Source organism: Dermacentor silvarum, chromosome 7 (genome assembly GCF_013339745.2).
Source record: "Dermacentor silvarum isolate Dsil-2018 chromosome 7, BIME_Dsil_1.4, whole genome shotgun sequence".
Lineage (NCBI taxonomy): Eukaryota > Metazoa > Arthropoda > Arachnida > Ixodida > Ixodidae > Dermacentor > Dermacentor silvarum.
The window spans coordinates 99,595,513-99,618,605 of NC_051160.1; the positions used below are offsets into that span (position 1 = coordinate 99,595,513).

Below are 23,093 nucleotides of genomic sequence, written 5' to 3' on the forward strand. Positions count from 1 at the left end.
CAAAAACCAGCCGCAAGGGGTTCCTCCAAGGTAAAATATGACATTTGCCAGCATTATAGTTGGGTCCAAGCTATTCTGTCTTCTGACACGCTCGTACATGCCGAGCGTGTCACGTCAACGCTTCACGTCAACGCTGTTTGTCCCGGAAGAGGTCCCGGGATCGCGGTGCTGTGAGAGGGCGATATACTGGGTGGTGGTCGCAGGCGTGGCTGGTGGCGACTTGTCTTAACCTGGCGAGATAGCAGTAGACTCTAGGTGGCAAGGAAGAGTTTTTGGCACCCTTGAAGAGTATAGCATTCATACCACGGCTGCTACTATACGTTTTCGGCCCCTGCTTATACTTCTGAAAACGTCATAAGACACGTTTACAGTGCTCGGCAAATATAAACAAAACCTGAAAAACTACACGCAGACACTTTTCATGACCACACTGATTATTTATAAGGGTGTCTGTTCATCGCGAACAGGGGTATTGAAATCGTTTATTGATAAAGCAATTGATTGCTTACTGACGCATGCGTCACTAAGTGTGGCTATGTTCGTAGCTTCCATAGTCATTTAGAACTTGCTTCTACTCATGATAACAGGCTCTTTAACGTGTCTGAGACGTCACCTGAGACGTGACGAATTTTGACGGACGGTCATCGGATTTTTCGACCTATGAGCGATCTACGGCTTTCGCCTTAATATCCACTTCAGCTTTTTCTGTCAGGGAATGCGCTCGGATCGCTGTACATTATGATCCAGTAAATGTGATAGAATTACGGCATGTTCATATTAGCATCAGCGATCCCTATACGTATCAACCAATAATATTGATTATTTTTGTTAGAATCCTTCCTATATATATATATAAAAATATTTAGGTAGTTCGGGTCCCTGAATATCCTGACTCTGATGTGTAATAATGGAGCACCAGCAGTAGGTTACCATTTTGCCTTAGCCGTGCACCGCATATTTATTTATTAATATTTTGTGTCGGCTGTCGGAGCGGTAGCAAGCAGTCTCTGGCAGTCCGGTGTATAAACAATGCGTCTCGGATACGTCACAGACTTGAATTCTTGCAAACACTCCTCGTGAGGCCCCGTGGCAATGGCAGAATTCCTCACTCGAAGCTCGTACCAGCGGGTGGGCGCTATTGAAGTAAGAGAATGGGTTGAACAAATCTCTTCGCTAAAACACGGGAATATTGTTTATTCTCCACATACATTATAACTATACAAGAAATGCTTGCGAATAAGCGAAAGCAAATATATATTAAAAGAGATAGTTAACCTATGTTTTAGATACACAGACCTTAGAAATTCATCGAAGAAAGCATTAATCGTTATGATAAATACTCAGCTGAGTAGTATACTATTCTTGTTAAACAAAAATGCTGTATTAATGACTCTTTGAATTGAGGATACAGGCAATCAGTAAAATGAATAGTGAGCCATAAAAGTGTACCACATATGTGGCATGGTGGTGCGTATGTTCTATGCCGTATGCTATAAAGGGGTAATAGTGCCAATTTGAAAGTGGCTCGAATATGCATATCAGTCTGAGAAATGTTGTCATGGAAAGAGTGAAAATGAGGTCAGTTTTGCTTAGCTACTCCTTTAAGGTCTGGCCGGGACGTTAAACGAGAAACGCGTTCAGGGCAATTGTGCCGTTTATTCGCGGCTTTCACATTGTAAGTGTCCACCGAGTTGTTAAGTGATTCGCATTATCTTGTACAGAGTTTAGCTATGGCTATAGTAATGACGTGTGTATGATCAGGGATTACGATTCTGCTGTTATACAACATCAACCAAATTGACTGCACAACGATTCTCACCTTTTCGAACGCCCTCTTCTTGCATTACGTATCTAAAGATGCTCAACCGAATGATATTTATGTATTTGATCAAATCATATGCCGCTGGTAGAATTTATTAAGTGAGCTCTCAATGTCTTGGTGCCAGCCAACCACTGAGTGGAAATCTCCAACATGTACTGCACAAGACCTTTCAAGCAACGCTTTTTTTCTCATTACTATTGAGCAGGCTATGCAAACACGAACTCCATTGATGACCTCTATGACATTCAATGACATAGCTCACCGTCTGCAGCGGCATGCGATGTGCATTGTCCTTTCCATGGCAAGCCTTTACTTTGCCAAAGTGATAGACTGATTTATAGCCACGGCCTAAGAAGGTCTTCGTAATTTCTATTATCTGAGAAATGCCTTGCCGCACCATGCCGTCCACCCATGAATACAATTCATGGTGAACGCTCCGAAATATCCCTTTGTAGATGTATCAGGAGACTATATTTTTGTGTGGGAGCCTCCATCAGATAAATAAAGATATAGGTGGAGTGGACGGCCGACAGTGAATAATGGTTATAAATGCAAAACAATACTAAGTTTTGTCTTTGAGTGAACGGATCCAAGCTACTGAAAATCGCAGTTAAGAATGCGCAGTGCCAATAACGTCTTTTGCACCTTGAACATAACAAGCATGAATTCATAGAGCTGAAGGTGCCGTCCTAAACATAAAATAATGCGCCTTAACTTCAGGTTTCATGATATAAGCTAAGATGGAGATGAAGACTTGCTGAGCAGAAATAACGCAGTCGCTGTTTGGAGTAAATTAACACTTTCCAGTTGCTTCACATGGTTTTGATTTACACCTCCCTAAATGAATCAATAAAAACAGCGACATAGACTGATGTGGCGCATAGCCAAATAATAGAAAGTAGCTGAACACGTTTGAAAATTATCTTGAAGAAGAAAAGCTGACATTGTTTTTAGAAAATGTCACAGCGGTAAGAGAAGACCAATAAGCTATGCTAGCGGTTTACATTCTTTATTAAGATGATAATAATGGTATAAACTTTTACATGGACACGGTTGTTTCTCGCGCAAGTTCCTAGGCTTAAATAGGTCCAGTTATCAAGTGCTAGACAAAGCGATAATATACGGTACGTTGCGCAACAGTTTCAATAGGTATGTGCGCACTGTACCTACGACACGAAACCTTCGGTAAGCAGTAATGACTTCTAATATTTGCTGTTACTAGCAATCTTCCAAATAGGCATTCATTCTCCGAGAGATACAGAGGCTGAAAGTGGGCGCAAATTCGTAGATCGTCTTCATCTCGCTTAGGAAGACTTTAAAAGGTTCTGAAAGCTTCTATACTGAGGAGTCATCAGTGAAAGCTTGCTTCATACGTTTCCTCAACGCAAGGCAGCCCTGAAACAACCGCTGCTCTCTTTCCCCACCCAAGCCCCTTGAAGAGCGCCTGGCATCATTTCAATGGCCTCAACGAGTGTCTCAGCAATCTGCTTGCCCACGTGACGCTAGCGTGTGTGACGTAGCTTGTTGCTGGCAGGTCGTGAGAAGCGACTTTTCCCTCTTCCCTAGTGCAGAAAAGCAGAATAGAGGGCGCCAGGTGAGGTCGACCCCTCTGTCTTTTTAGGGTTGACATCCCTGTATATCACATGGGCTTTGTAAATAATATTTGGTTTTTGTATCAGGGTCGTCCTGTCCCCTATGCCGTCGCCATCGTATTTTCTACTCTTTATAGTCGTCATTAACTTGATACAATTGCAACAACTTGGTCTGCTACTGCAGTAGTAGGCTAAATACTCACAGATGATGTGTTGCGAAATCCCTATTAAACACATCTAAGTCTGTGTCCTACGCAGGAATTGGCGGGGCGTTGTTTTCACCAACCGTGACGCACACCTAATCGGCCAGTCGAACAGCCCTGATTTCCGACACACCTCAGGCACCTGAAGCGCTGCAACACATATTTTGTCATTCGCAGCTTCTATGTTGGAGCGACGGACGCTGAGTGATTCGCCAGCACACTTTGGCAGACAACCACTGTCTGATGACGCTATCCTCGGCTTATGACCTGACACTGCAGCTTCAATGCGGACAACTAAAGCGCCGTATGACACCAATCCAGACGAGCGGCTGTACTAGGGCCACCATAAAACGTAACTAACCACTTCTCTTCTCATTACCATTCGTTCCAATACTTTTACGCCCTTTCCCTCTTCCCTAGTGCAGAAAAGCAGAATAAAGGGCGCCAGCTGAGGTCGACCCCTGTGTCTATTCCATGAATAAATCTCACTCACTCCCTCGCTATGAGCGCAGCAGCTCATTCTTGGCCTAACCTAATCAAAGCGTATACATCGCTGTAGTCAGGCGTGCATTTTTGAAGAAGTGTTCGTTTTTAGTGCGCTGTAGTTATTAGCTATGAACGTGTACATTTGTTGCAATGTGATGGGCTTTCGGCTTGGCGAATCAGACGAAAAATAGACCATCACCATAAGCCTACAAAGTGGCAACGAGTGTCTTAGCTATCTGCTTGCTCATTGTGATGCTAATTTATAATTCAATTCTGATATCTTGCCCAAGAATGCACCCAAGCTGATCATGAGGCACGCCGTAGTGGGTGACTCCACGATAGTTGTGACCACGTGGAGCTTTCAATGCACATCCAAGGCACAGTACACGTTTGTTTTTGCATTCCATCCTCGTAATAATGTGACCACCACACCAAAAATCTAATCCGCGAACTCATGATCAGCGGCGCAACACCATAAATACTGAGCTGCCGAGGCGGACATTTTGCTATTTCATTATACGTTTTATATCTGCCATTTCCGACTAAGCTTCTCTTGGCACTCATTCTATAACCTTAGCCATATTAAACTGTAAATTCTCGATACCTACTTACGGTATTAAGGTCCAGAAAAGTGACAAAACTAAATTATTTGCTCTCTTCTTGAAAAAGATACCAGTGAAGTCATACTTATCTGCGGCTGTCAAAATTTAAGAAAATATTTGCAATACGTGGATGGTAGTGAACCAGTATCTGCAGTGGCGCTTTTGATTTAGCGACTTGAACCCTCTAGCTCTTTCAACATTGAAAACCTTCTATGCTTGCTATCATGTTTTGTAGAAACAATATAGACAGTCATTTTCTTCCGATATGATTTGTTAGTCTACACAATTTTCTCCTATTGTGCACAGGCTTTTTGTCATCAAGATAAAAAGAACGTACCTATGTAGACATGTGTACCAATCAACGTTGTCATAATCACTGCACAACTGTAGTCCTGAGACATAAATATGACCTGTTCCATTTGGTAAAATGTAGGGCCTGAAAGGAAATCAAAAATACAATTCGTTTGCTTGATAAAGATGACTCATACTTGCATATCGCTGCCCGCATTTAATGCGAATAGCATTCTTGGCATACTTCAGCCATTCTGGGCCTATCTATCTATCTATCTATCTATCTCTCTCTATCTATCTATCTATTCATCTATCTATCTATTTATCTATCTAGACTCTCACTCTGACCCAGTGGTCCAAGTTGTCGACTTGCTTGGGCCATTAGGCATGTGCGCCTGGTCGTGGTCATTTCATTGTCGTGATGCAAGCTTCATGATCTTAACCCTTGTCTGCCTGCATGATTTACTTAGGTACGCTATACAACCTTTTCATTCTACTATTTTTATATACACCTCTTTCATCTTTTTACAGCGCAGCTCTCAGGCGCCCGTTCTTGCGGCTAGAGTCGGCGTCGGCGTAACCGAGTGAACGAGCACAGGGAACGATGAAAGCTAACGCGTAGAGCAGAGGGAGATTAAAGACGCAAATGCGAAGAAAGCGCGAGGAGAAAAGCGGAGGAGAGAGAGAGAAAATGAATAATGAAAGGCAGGGAGGTTAACCAGGGCTAAGCACGGTTGGCTACTCTACACTGTGAGAAGGGAAAAGGGGAGAGAAAGATTAAGTGAATAATAAGAAAGTCCGCTGTGGATATCGTCGACGTAGCAACAGATCTCTCCTTTATCACTGACGGTCGCTCAGTCCGGATCATAGACGGCCACTCAATCCTGTAGTTTTCAAAAATTGTAGCAGCGCTTGTGTGGCCTTTTGCAGCTACGATATTCGAGGCCATGGTCCTGAGATCTTGTTCAAGGTGAATGGTTTTTTTATCTAGCCGATTTAGAGCTGTGCCCAGCTTGTGTGTATCGTTTTCAAATGGTGGGCAGTAGCACAGTAGGTGTTCTATGGTCTCCTCGACACCGCAGGCATCGCACTCGGCGTATCAGCCATTCCAATCAAACACGTGTATGGATTGGTGAATGCAACACCCAAGCGTAAGCGGTACAGAATTGTTTCCTCACTTCGCGGAAGTCCAGGCAACAGCCGCAGTTGCATAGATTGGTCGAGAGAATGCAACTGATGCTGGGTGAATTCAGGTGTGTGCCCCTTCTACAATGTCATACGGTGCGCTGGCTTGCTTAGGTGTTGGGCTGCGTCAGTCCTCAATAAAGGCACAGAAACAACGTTTGCTCCTTCGTGTGCTTTCCTAGCAGCTTTGTCGGCGAGGTTGTTGCCGGAGATAGCGAAATGACCCGGCAGCCACTGAAACACGACGTCGTGTCCTTTTGCGACCATATTATGATGCATTTCCCGTATCACCGACACGAGTTGTTCACACGACCTGCGACGAAGAGCTGACAAAATACAGTGTAGGGCCGCCTTTGAGTCACAGAATATTGCCCACCGATTAACTGGTTGATTGTTAATATAATCAATGGCTCCTCGGAGGGCAACGAGCTCCGAACCTGTCGATGATGTGACGTGCGAAATTTTGTGTTGATGCTTATTGAACGTGATGGTTTAACCACTGCGCCGGTGGAGCTGGTCTGAGGGGAAGAGCCATCCGTTATATACAGGGTGTTTCAGCGAACACTTTCAAAAATTCTTAAATGTGGCCTGTGGCAGATAGCACAATTCTAGTTCATGAGCTGGTCTACTCGAAGAGGCACACGTTACTTGCACAAGAAATTAAAATGCATAATAGAATAATTAACAAAAATTCACTAATTAAGTATTTAACTAATTACCTGATGGCCCATATTGCAATTCACAAATTGTAACCGCGGAGTTAGCAAGGCGGATCCACTTGGAGCGAATTCTGGGGGTGACACCAGTTTCGAGATATTAATTCCCGAACTTTGCGGAGAAAGGCATTGGCATTCCAGTTAGAATTCTTAACAAAACGTCACTTTATGCATTGAAATACAAACTTAACTGGAACACCAATGCATTTCTCTGCAAAGTTCGGGAATTAATATCTCGAAACTGGTGTCATCCTGAGAATTAATTCTAAGTGGATCCGCCTTGCGAACTCCACGGCTACAGTTTGTAAATTGCAATATGGGCCATCAGGTAATAGTTAAAAACTTAATTAGTGAATTTTTGTTAATTAGTCGATTATGCATTTCAATTTTATGTGCAAGTAATGTCCGCCTCTTCGAGTAGACCAGCTCATTAACTACAATTGGGCTATCTGCCACAGGCAACCTTAAATAAATTTTGAAAGTGTTCGCTGAAACACCCTGTATGTGGACTCGGTCAAAGTAGAAAGTGTGCAAGCAATCTAGAGCTGCTTGCATCAAGGCCAAAGTAGGCAGGTCAGTCTTTTTTCTTATTCCTGGAACGGAAAGGCGCACTTCAGGTGCAGCGGAACCATGAGGCGGAAAGCAGAGGAGGAGGTCTGGCGAAATCTTGAGAAGAAAAGCGTAGCGCCGCGCAAGCCTGGTTTTGCCGCGACCATGGCTACAAGATGGCGCCAGAGAAGCGCGGGTCGTGTGCATGGAAACAAAGAGCTGCATAAGCGGAGGTCTGTCTGCGGCTGCTGCTTTGAATTGCTAGCAAGCATCACCCACGTTCTGTGGCTCGCGGTCTCCCGATTAGGCAGGCAGTCGCGCCACACTTCGTTCCGTTTGCAACATGCCGCAAGAGACAGATTGTCCGCGCCAGCCGATGTATGACACAATGATATTACGTATGAGCTGCGCAAAGATTTTTCATTAGGGTGTATGTAAACGTCGGTGATATTTTTTCAATTCTTCAAAACTTCCTCAGAGCAGCATATCGAACTCAACGCCATCTGGCGGAGGGCGTTTCAATTAATTTAGATGGAGCTTGGTGGCAGAGCGGCAGAGGGCCAAAGCAACATAGATACTCACATCCTATCACAGTTATGGCTACTTACATTGGCTGTTTTCCGTATTATCATTAGTTGATTAGTATTTCTACATATTGACCGCATTGCGAGGTATCCTGCAATGTCACTGTTCATTTCATACATTTAGTTGTAGAATTGGTGACAAGATAGCCAGATACCAGATACGCTAAATCCGCCTCAACTTGACTAAGCAGACCTTGTATTCACAAAGAGATGTTTTGTTTAATTAACACTTGAGACGTTCCACTTGAAATTTGTTTACAGAAAAGAATAAAGCAAAATGTGTTCCCTGAACAATTTAAGACTGATGTTTACAACGAGGCAACCTCTTTATAAAAGATAGAAGCATTAAACCAGTTAGTTGATGAAGAAAAGCTGCGTGGAGGGGGGGGGGTATTGCAAGATAGTTTATTCCCTTAACCGTAAGCGCTGCGCATGCCTATGTCCTTGATAGAGCAAGTGAGCGTTCTTGTAACACTGCATGATAAGATGGAGGTGCTCTATCATCATTACCAAACAATATTAGCGCCAAACATTTTTTATTTACGTACCTGCAGGCCTTATGGACATCCTCTCCTTGTAAAGTTTATCGAACACTCCCCACTGATCGGAAGAATACCTGTGAATTGAATACGTGGTGCATGTTTCCCGACGCCGTCCTTATTTCAACGGTATAAATACCTTACTTTTGTCCCGCATATGAGTACATTCTTCTGAATAAAACCGCTCTGTCGTTCATAGTCCGCGTTATGTCCACCTTGCATCGGACAAGACTCGTTCCTGTCTCACTGTACGTCCATATAGGCTCTCTTGTTCCTACAAACTGAAAAACGATGGTTCACAAGCGTACACTGTTAGGCCAGTTGGTGCATCAAGTAGTGTCGTTGAGCGGAACTACGTGTAGGAATAGACGAAGTAGGCAGGACAGACGCTCACTTACAGTTGTAAGTGAGCGTCTGTCCTGTATACTTCGTCTCTTCCGACACGTAATTCCGCTCAACGACCCCACAGAAATACGATTGTATAAGAAAAAAATTACGGGGTTTTACATGCCAAAACCAGTTCTGATTATGAGGCACGCCGTAGTGGGTGACTCCGGGAATTTGGACCACCTGGGGTTCTTTAACGTGCACCTAAATCTAAGTACACGGGTGTTTTCGCATTGCGCCCCCATCGAAATGCGGCCGCCGTGGCAAGGATTCGATCCCGCGACCTCGCGCTCAGCAGCCCAACAGCATAGCCACTGAGCAACCACGGCGTGTTACGATTGTGTGAGAATTATTGAAGTTTGAAGGTTATTGTTCATCAATTCAATCGTACATATCTTGTCCAGTGGTTCAGCGGGAAGAGGTGGCGAAAGGGCAACTGAATGCCTGACAATGCGCCAATCCCCACCCAGACCACGATATTGCACAACACTAAGCGTGTCACTTTATGTAGCAGATAAATGCAGTGAAAAACAAAACAACAAATATATTGCAGGACACTCCGCCTGGTGCTCTAATACATAAACGCAGTGACAAAAAATATAAAAGAGAGGAAACAAACTATAAGCCGTGGTTTTAACAAGTGAACTAGAACACGCTTGATATCAAGAGCTTATCGAAAAAAATTTTCCCGGCTGAAGTTTAGGGCAGAATACATTTCCGAAAAATGTATACAAGATAAGCAAGTCTTACACACACGAGAGAAAGAAATGTCATGTTGGAAGCGTGAGTAGATACGCGTGCATAATTTTTTCAATTGCTTCTGACCGGCTTTCAGCCATCCTTTCAGAGTTTAAAAACTAAGTAATAAGATGTGTTATTTTTTGCTTGCCGTATTTGGTCCTAATTATTTCACTGTAATAGGTGGTTTTCCTAAGATTATACGCGTGTGTCTTCCGGGAGTAAGTATCCTGATATATAACTGTGGTCGACTTAATTTGATCGTAGATGACTGCCACTAGCTTTTTATAAAATACATTTTCGAATTTTAAGATGCTGTACTTATTTTGGAAAAGTGGAGCAGAATGCTTTCGGCGCGGAAAGTTTTTCATTATACGCAAGAATCCTTGTTGCAGCCTGTGAATGCTATCTTTATTTGATGTTGCTCTTGTGCTCAAGATTGCAAGTAATGTATGCGCAAGTTAACTAAAGTGTAGTAAAGCTGCTTTGTCACCCGAAGGGGCAGTAAGCATCTGATTTTGCCAATTCTGACAATGTACCGCGATAGGTGGGTGCGAAGTTCATCTATGTGAGTGGGCCAACTCAAGGTTTCGTGAAAGATAACACCCAGGAACTTTTGAGTCTGAACGCGCTCCATCAAAGCCCCACGGAATATAATGGTTTCGTGGCTGAAAAATATTGTACTTTGTTTTCTTAATGTTTAATTCCAACTTATTTGTGCAGGCCAGCTACAATGTATTACATACGCCCCGGCAGCCTAGGTAAACCTCTGAGTGACGCCCGACTCCCAACCGCGAACTCCGGAACCAGATCACAGCACAGTCAAAACTCTGTTCACATTGTTGTCGCTTCAGTTACCTTTTATTTCGCGAGCAATTATATGGACACTCCAAGCACATTTCTGCCATCCCCGTCGTCGTCGTCGTGAGGTTCCGTATAAAATCCAACGGTGATAAAACCGTCGCCACGCGCCTTACGCTGTGTGTGTGAGTGAAAGCGTGCGAGGGTGAGCCGGCGACCACAGCTTAATCTCGAGCATGCGAGAGAGGAAGGCGGCCGGAAGCGCGCGCGGTCTTCGTTCGCGCGTCAGGCACGGGCGATGGAGACGGTCGAGGGGTGCGTTCTGCTAATGCGGCTGCTGCTCACGGAGCTGCATCGCGTGTGCCTATCTTAAAAACGATCTGCGATGTGACTGAACTGTGCGTCCGCGGGAGCCTCATCTTCAATGTGATCTGCGATGGGTACGAAGTGTATGCGCCGAGTGCCGGTGGCTTCGTATGCGCTGTGCTTTCCACGTTTCGTTCGCATTGAAGCGAGAGCCAGCGCGAAGGTCAAGTTGCTCGCTACCGCTGGCGCGCTTTCTCACTCAAGCGTTTTGACGAGTTTCCGCGGTCATCGAGCGAGATGTGTTCAGGTTTACCTGTGCGCGCGTGACACCGTGCTTGTTTATTTAGTGAGGGAGCGAATATTTACGACTTCATACGGCCGGTAAAACTCTGCTTACTGCGTATAGCTGTCGACTAATTTGTTACCACAATCGATGCTTCGCCTTCCGGGCAAAACTGCGACTTTTTAAAATGCAATCTTTATTGACTTGCTCTTTCTTCCTGACACAGCAAACATTTTGCTACATGCACTCAGTCAAATCCTGCATAAAATCGACTGCATCACCAGTACTTCTTCATTTTAGTAGAAAGGGCGCCATATAGGCTGCCCTGAAATATGGTGCTAATCGTCAGAGACCCTTATGCAGCCCGCTGAGCCATACACAAAAGCCACATGGCTGAAAAACAGCAAATATGCAGCAATGAAAAAAATGCCGCTAAAGAACGTTAGCCCCAGAATGTTACAATTCTCACTCCCACTTCCCGCCACCCATAGAGCCACTGCTGTCGCCGCAGCCATAACCTCCCCTGCCCTCCCTCCACTCTACATTCGCAGTCGCTACCGTGGCCGCTGTCACCACGTCGCCGGTGCCGCTCTCATCCCTTGTTCCTCTTTTATACAGTGCAGCTCTTTTGCGCCCGTTCCTATGGCGAGCGTCGGCGTTCGCGGCGTAACCGCACAACGAAAGATGAGAGCGAACGCGACGCGTAGCGGGGGATGAAAGAAAAGCAGCGAGAGCGAAGCACGACGATGAAAGCGAAGATGGAGGCGCAGCGGAACCACTAGGCGGAAAGCAGAGGAGGTTATGGCGAATGAGTGAGATGAAAATCGTAGTGGCGGTGCCGATTGCTACGAGATGGCGCCGGAGTAGACCGCGTCGTCTGGGAGGTCGGTCAGCGGCGGCTTCTGTGAATCGCGCCCGCGCGTTACCCACTCGCTGGCTCTCGCGATCTTGAGATTAGCAAGGCAATCACACTACACTACGCTCCTTTTGCAACGCGCCGCACGAGACCGAGCACCAGCCAATATATCGCGAAATGAAAGCATGTATCGAGCTGAGCTCAAATTTCGCATTAGGGAGTTTCGTAATCTTCGGCTACGTTCACACTTGGGAAGCGGCAAGCTGGCGGAAAGGCCAAAGCGGCCGGAAAATCTTTTCCGCGCATGTACAAGGTGTTCACATTTGTTTTGCTACCGCCGCTGCCGTATTCGCCGACATCCATCTAGTCTGCGTACGTTTGTCGGCGTGGTGGCCCTCATTATCGCACCATTCATCAAAAGTGTTTATTTCGCGCAACTTCGCGTGTCATCTGCGACCTTCGGTAAATTCTTCGTTGGCGTTCCGTAATTATCCTCACACGGGCACGGTAGCGCTGAGTCACAGGTTAGTGTCTAAGCATGATGTTATTTCTTTAATAGCTTTTATTTACAGGTTGTAATAGCATTTCATCATTTCGTATTATTGGCGGCGCCTCCAGTACAGCAAAGCTAAAACCCGGGCTGGCCCTTTTTTTGGGGCTCGCCGAAGCCTGCGCGTCCTACGTGAGACCTATGCTCCCCATCTACTGTCGCGACGAGAAAAGCACCGCGCAACGAAAACAGCGCCCTGCGACTTCTGCAACATACCGCGTCCGTGCGAGCAGAATTGCGGAGCGCAAACGAGGAATCTGCCCAACTTTTTTCTGCCATGGTAGTGGGAGAAGAAATTGTTTTTTTTTATACTTCTACCTACTCTTTTCCTAGAAATGGACAATGAATAAACGGAAGGAGCAGACACCTCGGAAGCGGCGGTGGTGGGTTCGCCCGGCTTTGCGAAGTTGGGTCACGCCAAGGCTTCGTTGCCACACCTCCGGTCGCGCGACGTTGAATACCATCGCGAGTATTGCTGAGTCGTTTTAGTACCACTCTTGTGGTAGAGCAAGTGTTGAATCTAGATCGCGTCCAGCACCATCGCAGCCTACATTTTTGGCGCCATGTACAATTTCACGACCGGATGTTTACATGCTTGTGGAGCTTCCGGTCGAGCGGAACGACTTTCCACCGCGTTTCCGCCTCGCCATGGCAAAAAAATCGGTCCGAGACCGATTTTGCTCGCCGCCTGGTTTTTCGCCCGCTTTGCCACCTAGGCGGGCAGATTTTTCGAAGTTTTTGCCACTTCCGCCTACTTCGAGACCAAGTGTGAACGTAGCCTTCGGTGAATTTTTTCCCTGTGCTGCACCGCACATACCAAACATGAGAGGGAAATGTGAGGGCGTTAAAACGTGATGCGCCAGAGAAAAAGAAGGACAAGTTGGGCAGGGAATGGGGAAGGGGAGGTAGTGAAGCAAAACACCGCGTTGTGATATGTATTGCTTTGTTGTGCTTGCTTGTGTTCGCACGGTTGGTTTGTGATAGTGTAACGGCACTTTTTCAAATCTAGATAACATCTGCAAAATGTTGTACTGCTTTACCTGACAAGAAAATGACGTTTACAGAACACATATTCGCAGCCCAAAATGAAATAAACATTGTTATGGATTGTTATATCGAATGTTGGAATTACTGTCATTCGGCTAGGTTTAAATCAAGGAATGTTTATTTTTGGTTAGCCTTAACAAATACTTATATATCACATGCAAACTGTTCAAAAATATACAGTTGCAAGTTTTGTGCATCCCTAGCTATATACTATCCTCATTTAAGGGCTTGAACTAGAAAGTACCCTCGGAAGCCGGGCATTTCGTTGACCTTAATAAAAAGTTCGCATAGTGGGGGGAAGGCAAGTAGTGAGCATACACAAAGGGAATCTATGTGATATTTTTGCCAGTATATGCTTAAAATAAGCTTCTCTACAAAGACAAATGAAATGCCTCTATAATCCCTGTTTACCGATGAAATCTAAGTGCAACGTTGATCTTTCTGCATTTAAGTATTCTGTACAACTTTTGCCCCAGTATAGCACACCCCATTCTGGAGGTTTGACCAAAAGTAGGCCACGGGCCATGGGCATTTATTTATGGTGTTTTACGTGCCAAAACCACGATCTGATTATGAGGCACGCCGTAGTGGGGGACTCCGGAACTTTGGACCACCTGGTGTTCTTTAACGTGCACCTAAATCTAAGTACACGGGTGTTTTCGCATTTCGCCCCCATCAAAATGCGGCCGCCGTGGCCGGGATTTGATCCCGCGACCTCGTGCTCAGCAGCCCAACACCATAGCCACTGAGCAACTACGGCGGGTCATGGGCATTTACCGAATGGTTAAAATAAAGCATTACGAAATCAAAGAATATGTTGAATATAATGAAGTATGTCATTAGGAAATCGGTGTGCTCTAGAAATACTGATGAGCCGACATTAAATTGTCAGATTTTATGCAGGAATATCTTCTATTATCTGGCAGGACCGAGGTTGACGTACTCGTCATACTTTATCGGTCAACATGCACAGGTATTAGGACTCGTTTACTGGCAATATTTTTCGGAGCACACATAAACATCCTATAATAGTGAGATTATTATAGACAGAGGACACTGTTCGAAGTGGGATTTCACTGAAAGTGTTGTGTCATAGAGAGGGCGTTCGAAGACGTTTTCCAAGTATTTTTGGCGTCTTCCGATGCGCTTATTAGTATCATCTTTCATCAGCTTATTAGTATCATCTTCCATCGTCTTCCGATGCGTGAATATTAGTATCATAACAATCAGGTTGCCGCAAATATGATTGACCCAGTGAAATATGACAAGTAGTTTGTAAAATATGTTGTTGATTTTGATAGATACGTGAATGCTACCGTTTACAAATATAAAAGAGGCAGAGAGACTGGTGCAATCAACTCTATGATTGTCACTTTCACCACCTAAAAAGGAAATGTTCTCTCGGGCAAGAAATTTTCTATCTCATTTTCATTTCTTATTTCAAAGAACATTGCTAAGAATTAGTAACAGCCACGATCACTTACCTCAAGCTGCAGATGAAAACTATAGTAACTTCGCTCTACCAAGATTCTCATGAAATTGTATTCAGTGCGTATGACCTTTGCACGGCGGTGTGATAAAGTAGTGAAGAGACATTGCAAACAACAATTGATTGAGTTAACTGAGACTCTGGGTGGTAACGCATTAGAGCGGACACTTTGTACTGACCAAGCCAAAACTCAAGACAATTTTTTCGTTTTACCGCGAAAGGCTTCGATATACCTTGAGGTATCTACACGTGTTTCGCAGCTACTTTTTTTCCTTCACGATTGCGCTTATGCGGAATGAGACATTAAAATGTCATTTCGCCAACATATACGGACGAATTTTCGCAAAAGCAGGGCTTCGCTCACTCAGGAATTAAGCCTCAACTGCATATTCTCGCACTTAAATAATGTCATACGTTGAGCGCTTGAGAAAGCTAATCATATTTATTCTACAGCAGCAAGGTACGTTACGACGTAAGCATCATTCGGGGTCCTCAATGAGTTTTTGCGGCAAAATTCATTAATATTGCGTAAAATAGAAAAAACCCGCGTACTTTGATTTAAGTGCACGTTAAAGAACCCCAGGTGGTCCAAATTACTCCGGAGTCCCCCACTACGCCGTGCCTCATAATCAGATCGTGGTTTTGGCACGTAAAACTTCATAAGTTATTACATTTCAACCAAACTAATATTGCCAGCAATGTGAGAGAATTATTCTACCAAATACACTTTGCAAAGAGTAAAGCACATGTTCCCAAAGAAGAAGCGTAGGCATAACATTAATGAAGTGGTTATTTTGCTACCTAATTCCAGAACAACGGTACAGCCTATGTTTCAAATGTTAGCCTCACTGGCTCTTTCTTCAGGCTTCATTTTTGATCCTTACGCTAGCCGCAAGCTCTCGCTTCACCTCGCCGGTATTTGCACATTTTTTTTCTTTTGTATAACATGTATTGGACTTCTTTATAAGAACTGCGAATTGCTATACACAAAACGCACCTTATTAGTACCAGATAAAGCAAATAAGAAGGATAAATTCCCTACGTGCACCATCAGGACCGCAGTGTTGGGCTAAATTTACACAATATTCTCACAAAGATAAGTGCCGAGGATAACAAATTTACACTGTCCATTCGCAGAGCATTGAAGACAATATGTTTGAATGCCATAACTCATAACATCGGAAAAACATGATTGAAGCTAGCAGACAAGCTCTATAATACCAAAAGGCAAGAATCGTACCACTGTGTTTCCGGTGGTAGAGAAACAGTCTGCATATAAAATACCGCGTTTCAGGGTTGCAGAATGGAATGTCTAAATTAATTCAATATAATCTACTGTGTGCTCTAGGGCATTACGGTAGGAAGTAATGTAGACACTACAAAATTTGAAATTATGCAGCCAGTTGCAGACAAAAATATAAAGGTTTTTACTGCTTGGTTGCAGAAGTCAAATGAAACACTTGCGGTTCAAACAATTAATGGACCTTAAAGTCAAGCAAGTAATAATACCCCGCATGATTCAAATAAAGGGGGGTGATAATTGTATGTTGGAGTTCCAAAGCTTCCATCATAAATTGGCATTTCGGATTGAGTTCTTTCCGTATTTTATTTATAAGTGAAATATTTTTACACTTACAGTGTAGTTGTGGAATAATACAAGTGGATTGAGTATTGATAGTTCAAAAACTATATTAATTTCACACGTACGCCTCAGCTCACTGGCAAGGTTTGCGAAGCGATATTGTTCTTCAGTTTGCAAACAGAGCTTTGTAAAGTGCGAGTCACAAAAACCTTTGTACGTATTATTAAAATCTAATGCAGGGAGACACTTGAAAAACAAAAATAATTCATAGTAAGGACAAAATTATTCTTATGTGAACGCATTTTGATATTTGATGTGATCTTAGTAAGAACAAACAATTTACCTGCCTCTCTTGTCTTAGCTGCCGTCAACGTGAGAACTCCAAATGTTAAGCAAATTATGCATCAGTGTTTTTTAGGGCTATTGATGTTTAGTACACAGCCTCTTTTAATCACAGCTTGAACAAATTTTTCGGTTAGAGGCAAATCCTTGCCACATCATTGGCATCTGCTTAATATTTCACATTGTGCATATAAGTACTAATGCCTCCACTCATATCTTAACATAAAGTCCTCATCTCTCCGCTCATAATTTATTTTTAATCTACAGACTACTAGGTGTAACTCTTAATTATGATTAAGAAACAAGGTTTCTCAAAACTATTAACCATACGACACACTCAAAGCTGTCTTCGAGTATAATGTGGACTAGTCAAGCTCAATATCTCAGTGCTTCTCGGTGGTATGGTTAAATTGGGAATACAGAATGTACATTACCTTCCTCATTTCCGGACTCGCAATGAAAACACCTCTGTAGTCGACATGTATACATTTGAGAAGTGTCATAAAAGCGGTAACAAGAAGGGCTGCAAAAAGCTGCTTTTGTGCCATGTTTTTGCCAGGGGAGGCTTAAGCGACTGCAGTCTTCGCCTGAGCTTTGGTAGGCAGCTGCGTTGAGACGTTAGTTTGCGTGTAGATTACGAACGAGTGGCAATGTGGCCATTGTGGACGCATTTCGCAGGTGTCCAATGCAAAAATATCACACTGCTCCACTTAATGCCTCAGTTCCTTCATTGTTATGTCTTTCGATTTAGAACACATCTGCGGATTGGTATGGTTTAGCAACAAAAAGCAGCATTTGTACGATGTCTTATATTATTGCCAAGTGTTCACGCTATCTTGTGACGTCATCGGAGGGCCTTTGTTCCTCTCTATCATGTGGACAAAACAATTTCTTATTCACCTCAGCTTTGCGCAGTTATTCCGTGAAAGTCTCATTGCAATAGGTGCTCCAATCTAGTGGAACTTGAGGCGCTAGAACGTTTGAATAAAGAAAGCAGTTTCGCCATAAAAGCCAGGCATTGATAGCTATAGCAATGTAGTGGACAACAACGGGAAGTATGGTTCATAGTTTCACTGAGCGTTTACATTGCCGTGAGCATTCGCTTAACAACTAATTTACCACGCATGGTGTCAAGTGCCCAGGCAAATATGAGAAGATGTCATTCTATAACCGCGAGGACGAATTGTCACAACACTGGCAGGATGAAGAGTGCCGGAACTGGGGAGTGAACTCTTCGTGCTGCCTCTCGCTTCGCCACTTCTCCGAAACATAAGAATACGCGACCTCGAACACTAAGCCCGCGGGAGGACTGCGCGTATGAAACCACCAGCCACTTCGGTTCAGCCTAAATCTTTGCACTCGCCGCAGACTACTTCAAAGATACGGCGCGCTGACCGCGCGGTCAGCCTGCGCAGCCGTGGCCGCAGTAGAGGAGGAGACGCGGGCTCTCCTCTCCTAGCACGTGCTCGAACGCGTTGTATTTGCCATTGGGTGCTTGGGAAGACGACGTGCTTCAAGCCACCTTTCTTCTCGGCTTAACCTCGCATACTATCTCTGGAATCCCCAGCATACGCTGTGCGTGGCACTATATTATCGCACTTGGGCTTTATAACATAGGACGCCAACAAAGACACCATGGACAACATAGGGGAAATTACATGTGCTTATTAATTGAAATAAAGATATGATAAAAATGGGAAATGAAAGGGGATAAAAAAGGTTCACCGACGATTAAGATGCTCCCTAATGCGAAATTTGAGTGCAGCTCTACAAGTGTTTTCATTCCGCGTGTCGCTATTTTTGTCATGATGGGAGTGGGACTGTCGTGTTGTGGATTGCGAGAATTAGGCTGGCGGACTAAAACTCAAACGCAAAGTAATGTTTCGCGATACAATGTTACGCTTTCCACCATATTTGCAGGGGTTCTTCTCGCTTGACGCCGTACTGAACCGGGCGCGCGTTAGGTTGCATACAGAAAATATAATACAATTATTTGCTTGTTGATCTTCAGAAGCAGTGAGGCTTGATATCGTAACGATAAGGCGGGGGCCAGATACGACACGTTTCAACCATTTTGATAACATTTATGATAAAATAAGCTTCCATGTCCGAATAATTTTTCGTCTGGCACTAATTAATATGAGTGCGCAACTGGCACCTGTACAAAAATATTACGTGAAAGACACTAGCCAACGTCGCCGACTTTTTTAAGAAATAAAATTCGGTTTCATCCCTTTGAGTTTTTTTTTTTCGATTGGTGTAAACAAAGCGTCACTCAACACCAATATATTCCATGCTTGTCGTATCCGTGCTGCCTTTTACTGTTATACCATTCAAATGAAGAAATTCTGGTTGAGAATTCAGCACTGTCAAATCTGCTCAATGAAAAGCCAGTGGTATATCTGCGTTTGATCACATACAACACCCGAAAATTAATTACAGAGTGTCGGGAACTATGAATGGAAATTGCTGGGTGCCCCACAGGCGAAAACCATTTTACTACAACGATACAAGGGCAGTATTTTTTATATGCACAATACCAGGTCGTATTCACTGCAAGTTGAACCATTTTCATTATATCGTTGCATTGTCAAAATTATTTCTAGCATCAGCTTCCATGACATGAACTCGAAGTGAGCAGTGTTTCAATGAAGTTTGCCGAGTGTGATTACCTTCATTTTAACAGTGGTCAAGTGGAGGTCTTTCAAGCAAGCGTAGGATAAAACCTTAGATATAGGTTTAAAAATATTGGCTCTTAAAACTCGAAGCTTTTTAATGCATCGAGGCGTTAGGAGTGCCATCGGTGTTATCAGCGTTCTCAAGGAGCGCCACATCGCACAAATGTATATCGGCTGGAGTTGGTAGGTCAGGCTAAAGAGTGCATTGAATGACGCTCTTTAGCGCCGTCCTTCACTTTGTTCTGCTGTGTCAGTTAGGTTTTACCTATGAAAATAAATATCTTCGCGTTTTGTACTCCTGTCATAATAAAAGTGCGTTTAATCTTCAAGCTGTAAATTAGGACAAACTGACAGCTTAAGTGCAATAACGAGACAATGAAAGCCAAGAGGCAGGGGGTTTTACCGGAGCCCAAAAATACACTCTGCTGCCCGGTGTGCTGCAGGTAAATCTAAAATATAGGGGTGACAACATTAAAAATATTCTTCCTGTACAAGCAGGTGTTGCCGATCCGGTGAGGGTATTTTCCAGAAACAGAAACAGCAAATTTTATTTCAGTAGTTGAAAATGTGGAATAAAATAAAAGAAAACAGTAGACTTGAGCGACCTTGAAGAATCAAAAAGCAATTTTGAAGTAAATTATTTTTTGGGAAGTTACTGTAAAAAAATCAGTTGTCTTTAAGTTAGCCACACTCTTTAAAACGTCACCTGTGTACGAATCGGCAGTTTCTACCCTGACCTTCTTATAACGCTTTCAAGCAATTGTGAATGAACTTCTGAAAATAATTCATCCACACGTTTTACATTCATAAAAACACTGGCTGTAACGCTGCCCTTTTCATGAATCCTAATCTTCCTGAAGCTATTTCTCCCAGGCAAGAGGCTAAATTGATAGCCGTTCGTAAAGCAAACATAAAGAGATCGGCACTGCTAGCATGCATAACAAACTGAAAGTCGTGCACATAACCCGCAAACTTTAAAGTTTGCCTCCATGTTGCCTATTGTCTTCCCCATTCTTCCACCAAATATAGACTTATTATGATATAGACTTCTTATGACATACATTTCTCTCGATAATTTGCGAAACATACTGGATGATGGTTTACAGCGCTTGCCTAACGAATGCTCTACAAAAGCTACATGCAAACCATTTGCACTTAACATCGAGCGCAGATTTGAAATAGGGTTCCCACTCTTGCCGCTAAATTTGATTTGAGTGGCACCTAAAATTTTCTTAGTCAAACGAGCTAAATTCTACACCGTTCGTAAAACGTAGCGAAACGCTGACAGGCACTTCACTAGATAATGTAAGCAAAGGCCGTGATTAAGTCACAAAATTTAAACGTTTCCTACACGTCACCTATAACAGGCCCCATAATTGCGCCAAATACAAACAAGCGGACTTCTCTAGTTCACAGAGGATATCGAAAAATCTCATAACATACCTGCCAACCCTCCTGAATTTTTTTAATGTTTACGAGTTCTTGCTCATTCTACGATTCTATAAATACTGGGTCAAGTTTTACAAAAATAGGTTGTGTTGCCAAAATTGCATTAAATGTGTTGAAACGTGACGCAGCGAAAGATTGCAAAATAAAAAGCATGCAATAAGCATGATGGTACCCATGTATTTTTCCCGGCCTGGCGTGGCTGCCGAAAATGCAATATGACAGAGAGGTACTTGCTTCGAGTACATTTATTCAGACAATTTTATGAAGCAGGTGGCAATATTAAGAACAAAGTCGCTGAAAAAGCCACTGCTCGTATGTTAAAGTTCACAGGTTGGTAAATATCCTATTAAGAGCGGTGAATCATGCCGGAAAGTATATAAAAAACGAAGGTTCAGTAATTATTCTTCAATTTCGAAATTTCCCGAGAAAATATAATGTTTACCGTACAAATAGACATTTCATTTCACTTTCGAGCAAGTACCAGTTGCAGTCGCCAGTGGCCGTGCTGGCAAAACAGGCCCAGGGTGCAAATTGTGGGAACTTGTTAATTGGCAAACATGGTTCAAGCGAAGGCACTAGCACCTAAGTAGTAGGTAGTGACATTTTCATGGAACGCATTTACGGTACCGAGAGGGCATAGGAGAACAGCTGACGTGCGGTTGCCTATGAATCCCTTCTGCTTTCTTGTGCAGCTTTTCGCCGCCTTTGGATCGCCTGTGGCATCCTTCTCTAGATCGTGTAAGTGCACCTGTCATCCAGCTGTGTACAGGAAAACACCGATATCTTTCTGTGTTTCCTGATCGAGTGCATCACCTGGATGCATCGACATGTGCCATTAGTTTACGAAATTGATCTGTTTGAGCAATGTGCGGCCGCATTTCTGGACATATCACCAAAGCTCCGCCTAACTTTAATCGCTCAACCATCATCAACGATGCCAGTGCCATCACAATAGTACAAAATGCGCATGAATTGACCGCTGTGCCTTCCGTGGGCGTGGGAGAGCGGCTGACGTTCAGATCCTAATGAAAACCTTCTGCTCTCTTGTACAGGTTGGTTCGTTACATGATACCACTGTGAGAAACCGATTGGTGTTTTTTCTGCTGCTAGTCCCATGCCCAATATGATTTGTGAATAAATATTTATGAGCATTTTCAGGTTGTTCGACTGCTCTTTATGTGCGGAGACAGAACTCAATCCGGATCATGATGATGATGTAAGTCAACTGCCTAAGGAGCTGGCTAACATTGTAAAACCTATTAACGTCCACGTTGACGCCCGCAACGACGTGCTCCGAAAAATGTTTGCTGATGTCTGATCCAGCCAGCAAAAACTTGGGCAAAGCGTATCTGAAACTTACGCCCGACTAGCAACCGTCGAAGCCCGTGTTCACAACTTTTATCAGTTTGAAATTTGTTCATGGAAACGGTGGTAGTTGACGTGGTTGCCGATGAAAATGCTCAGTTGCCTGCCCACCTTGATGATTTTGAAGACCGGTCTAGAACGGAAAATTTATTATTCCACGGCGTGGCTGACTCCGCTACTGAAACAAGGTCGCAGTCAGAAGTAAAATTTCGGTAAATACTGTGGGCTTTTCTTCGCGGGAACCACTCTGATGAAGGTATCTCTAGATCTCGCAGATTAGGCACTTACATCACCAATAAATGCCGACCAATAATTGGGAGGTATTTGATTTTTCCGTTGAGTGCGGGAGGTGGCCGACGTTGAAGAGGACATAGAAAAATGAAGGTTTATTTACATTAAGTACAAAAATAGAAAAAGCGAAATAACAGTAAAAAAGCCACCGCTACTGCCGGCAGCGAATCGGACGCTGCGGTCCGCGGAAAGAAGAACGTCTCTCTCTTCTCGTTGTCTCTAGGGCTTGTAACCCCTTCAGTCTGTCGGGGTCACGTCCTTTTCAGCGAATCGTCGGGCCCGTGCAAGTGGCGTCATGTTCGGCCAGTGGGGACACTCCATGGGCTCTATTCTCCCATGGCTGACCAGCGTCCGGCGTTG

General features: G+C 43.8%; 1 protein-coding gene across 2 annotated transcripts; it reads right to left on the bottom strand.

Moving 5' to 3' along the window:
- Nucleotides 1-942: 942 nt before the first annotated feature.
- LOC119458309 (uncharacterized) lies at nt 943-17,619 on the bottom strand. 2 transcript variants are annotated; one of them, XM_037720143.2, is made up of 5 exons: nt 17,385-17,614; nt 8,714-8,850; nt 8,579-8,646; nt 5,043-5,141; nt 943-1,135 (listed from the first exon to the last, which is right to left on the bottom strand). In XM_037720143.2, exons 1-5 carry the CDS (start codon nt 17,496-17,498, stop codon nt 966-968), a joined length of 588 nt encoding a protein of 195 aa, XP_037576071.1. In that variant the 5' UTR covers nt 17,499-17,614; the 3' UTR covers nt 943-965. The 2 variants fall into 2 exon arrangements, with proteins under 2 accessions (XP_037576071.1, XP_049525989.1); XM_049670032.1 differs by lacking the exon at nt 5,043-5,141 and having other exon boundaries at nt 17,385-17,619.
- Nucleotides 17,620-23,093: the final 5,474 nt, after the last annotated feature.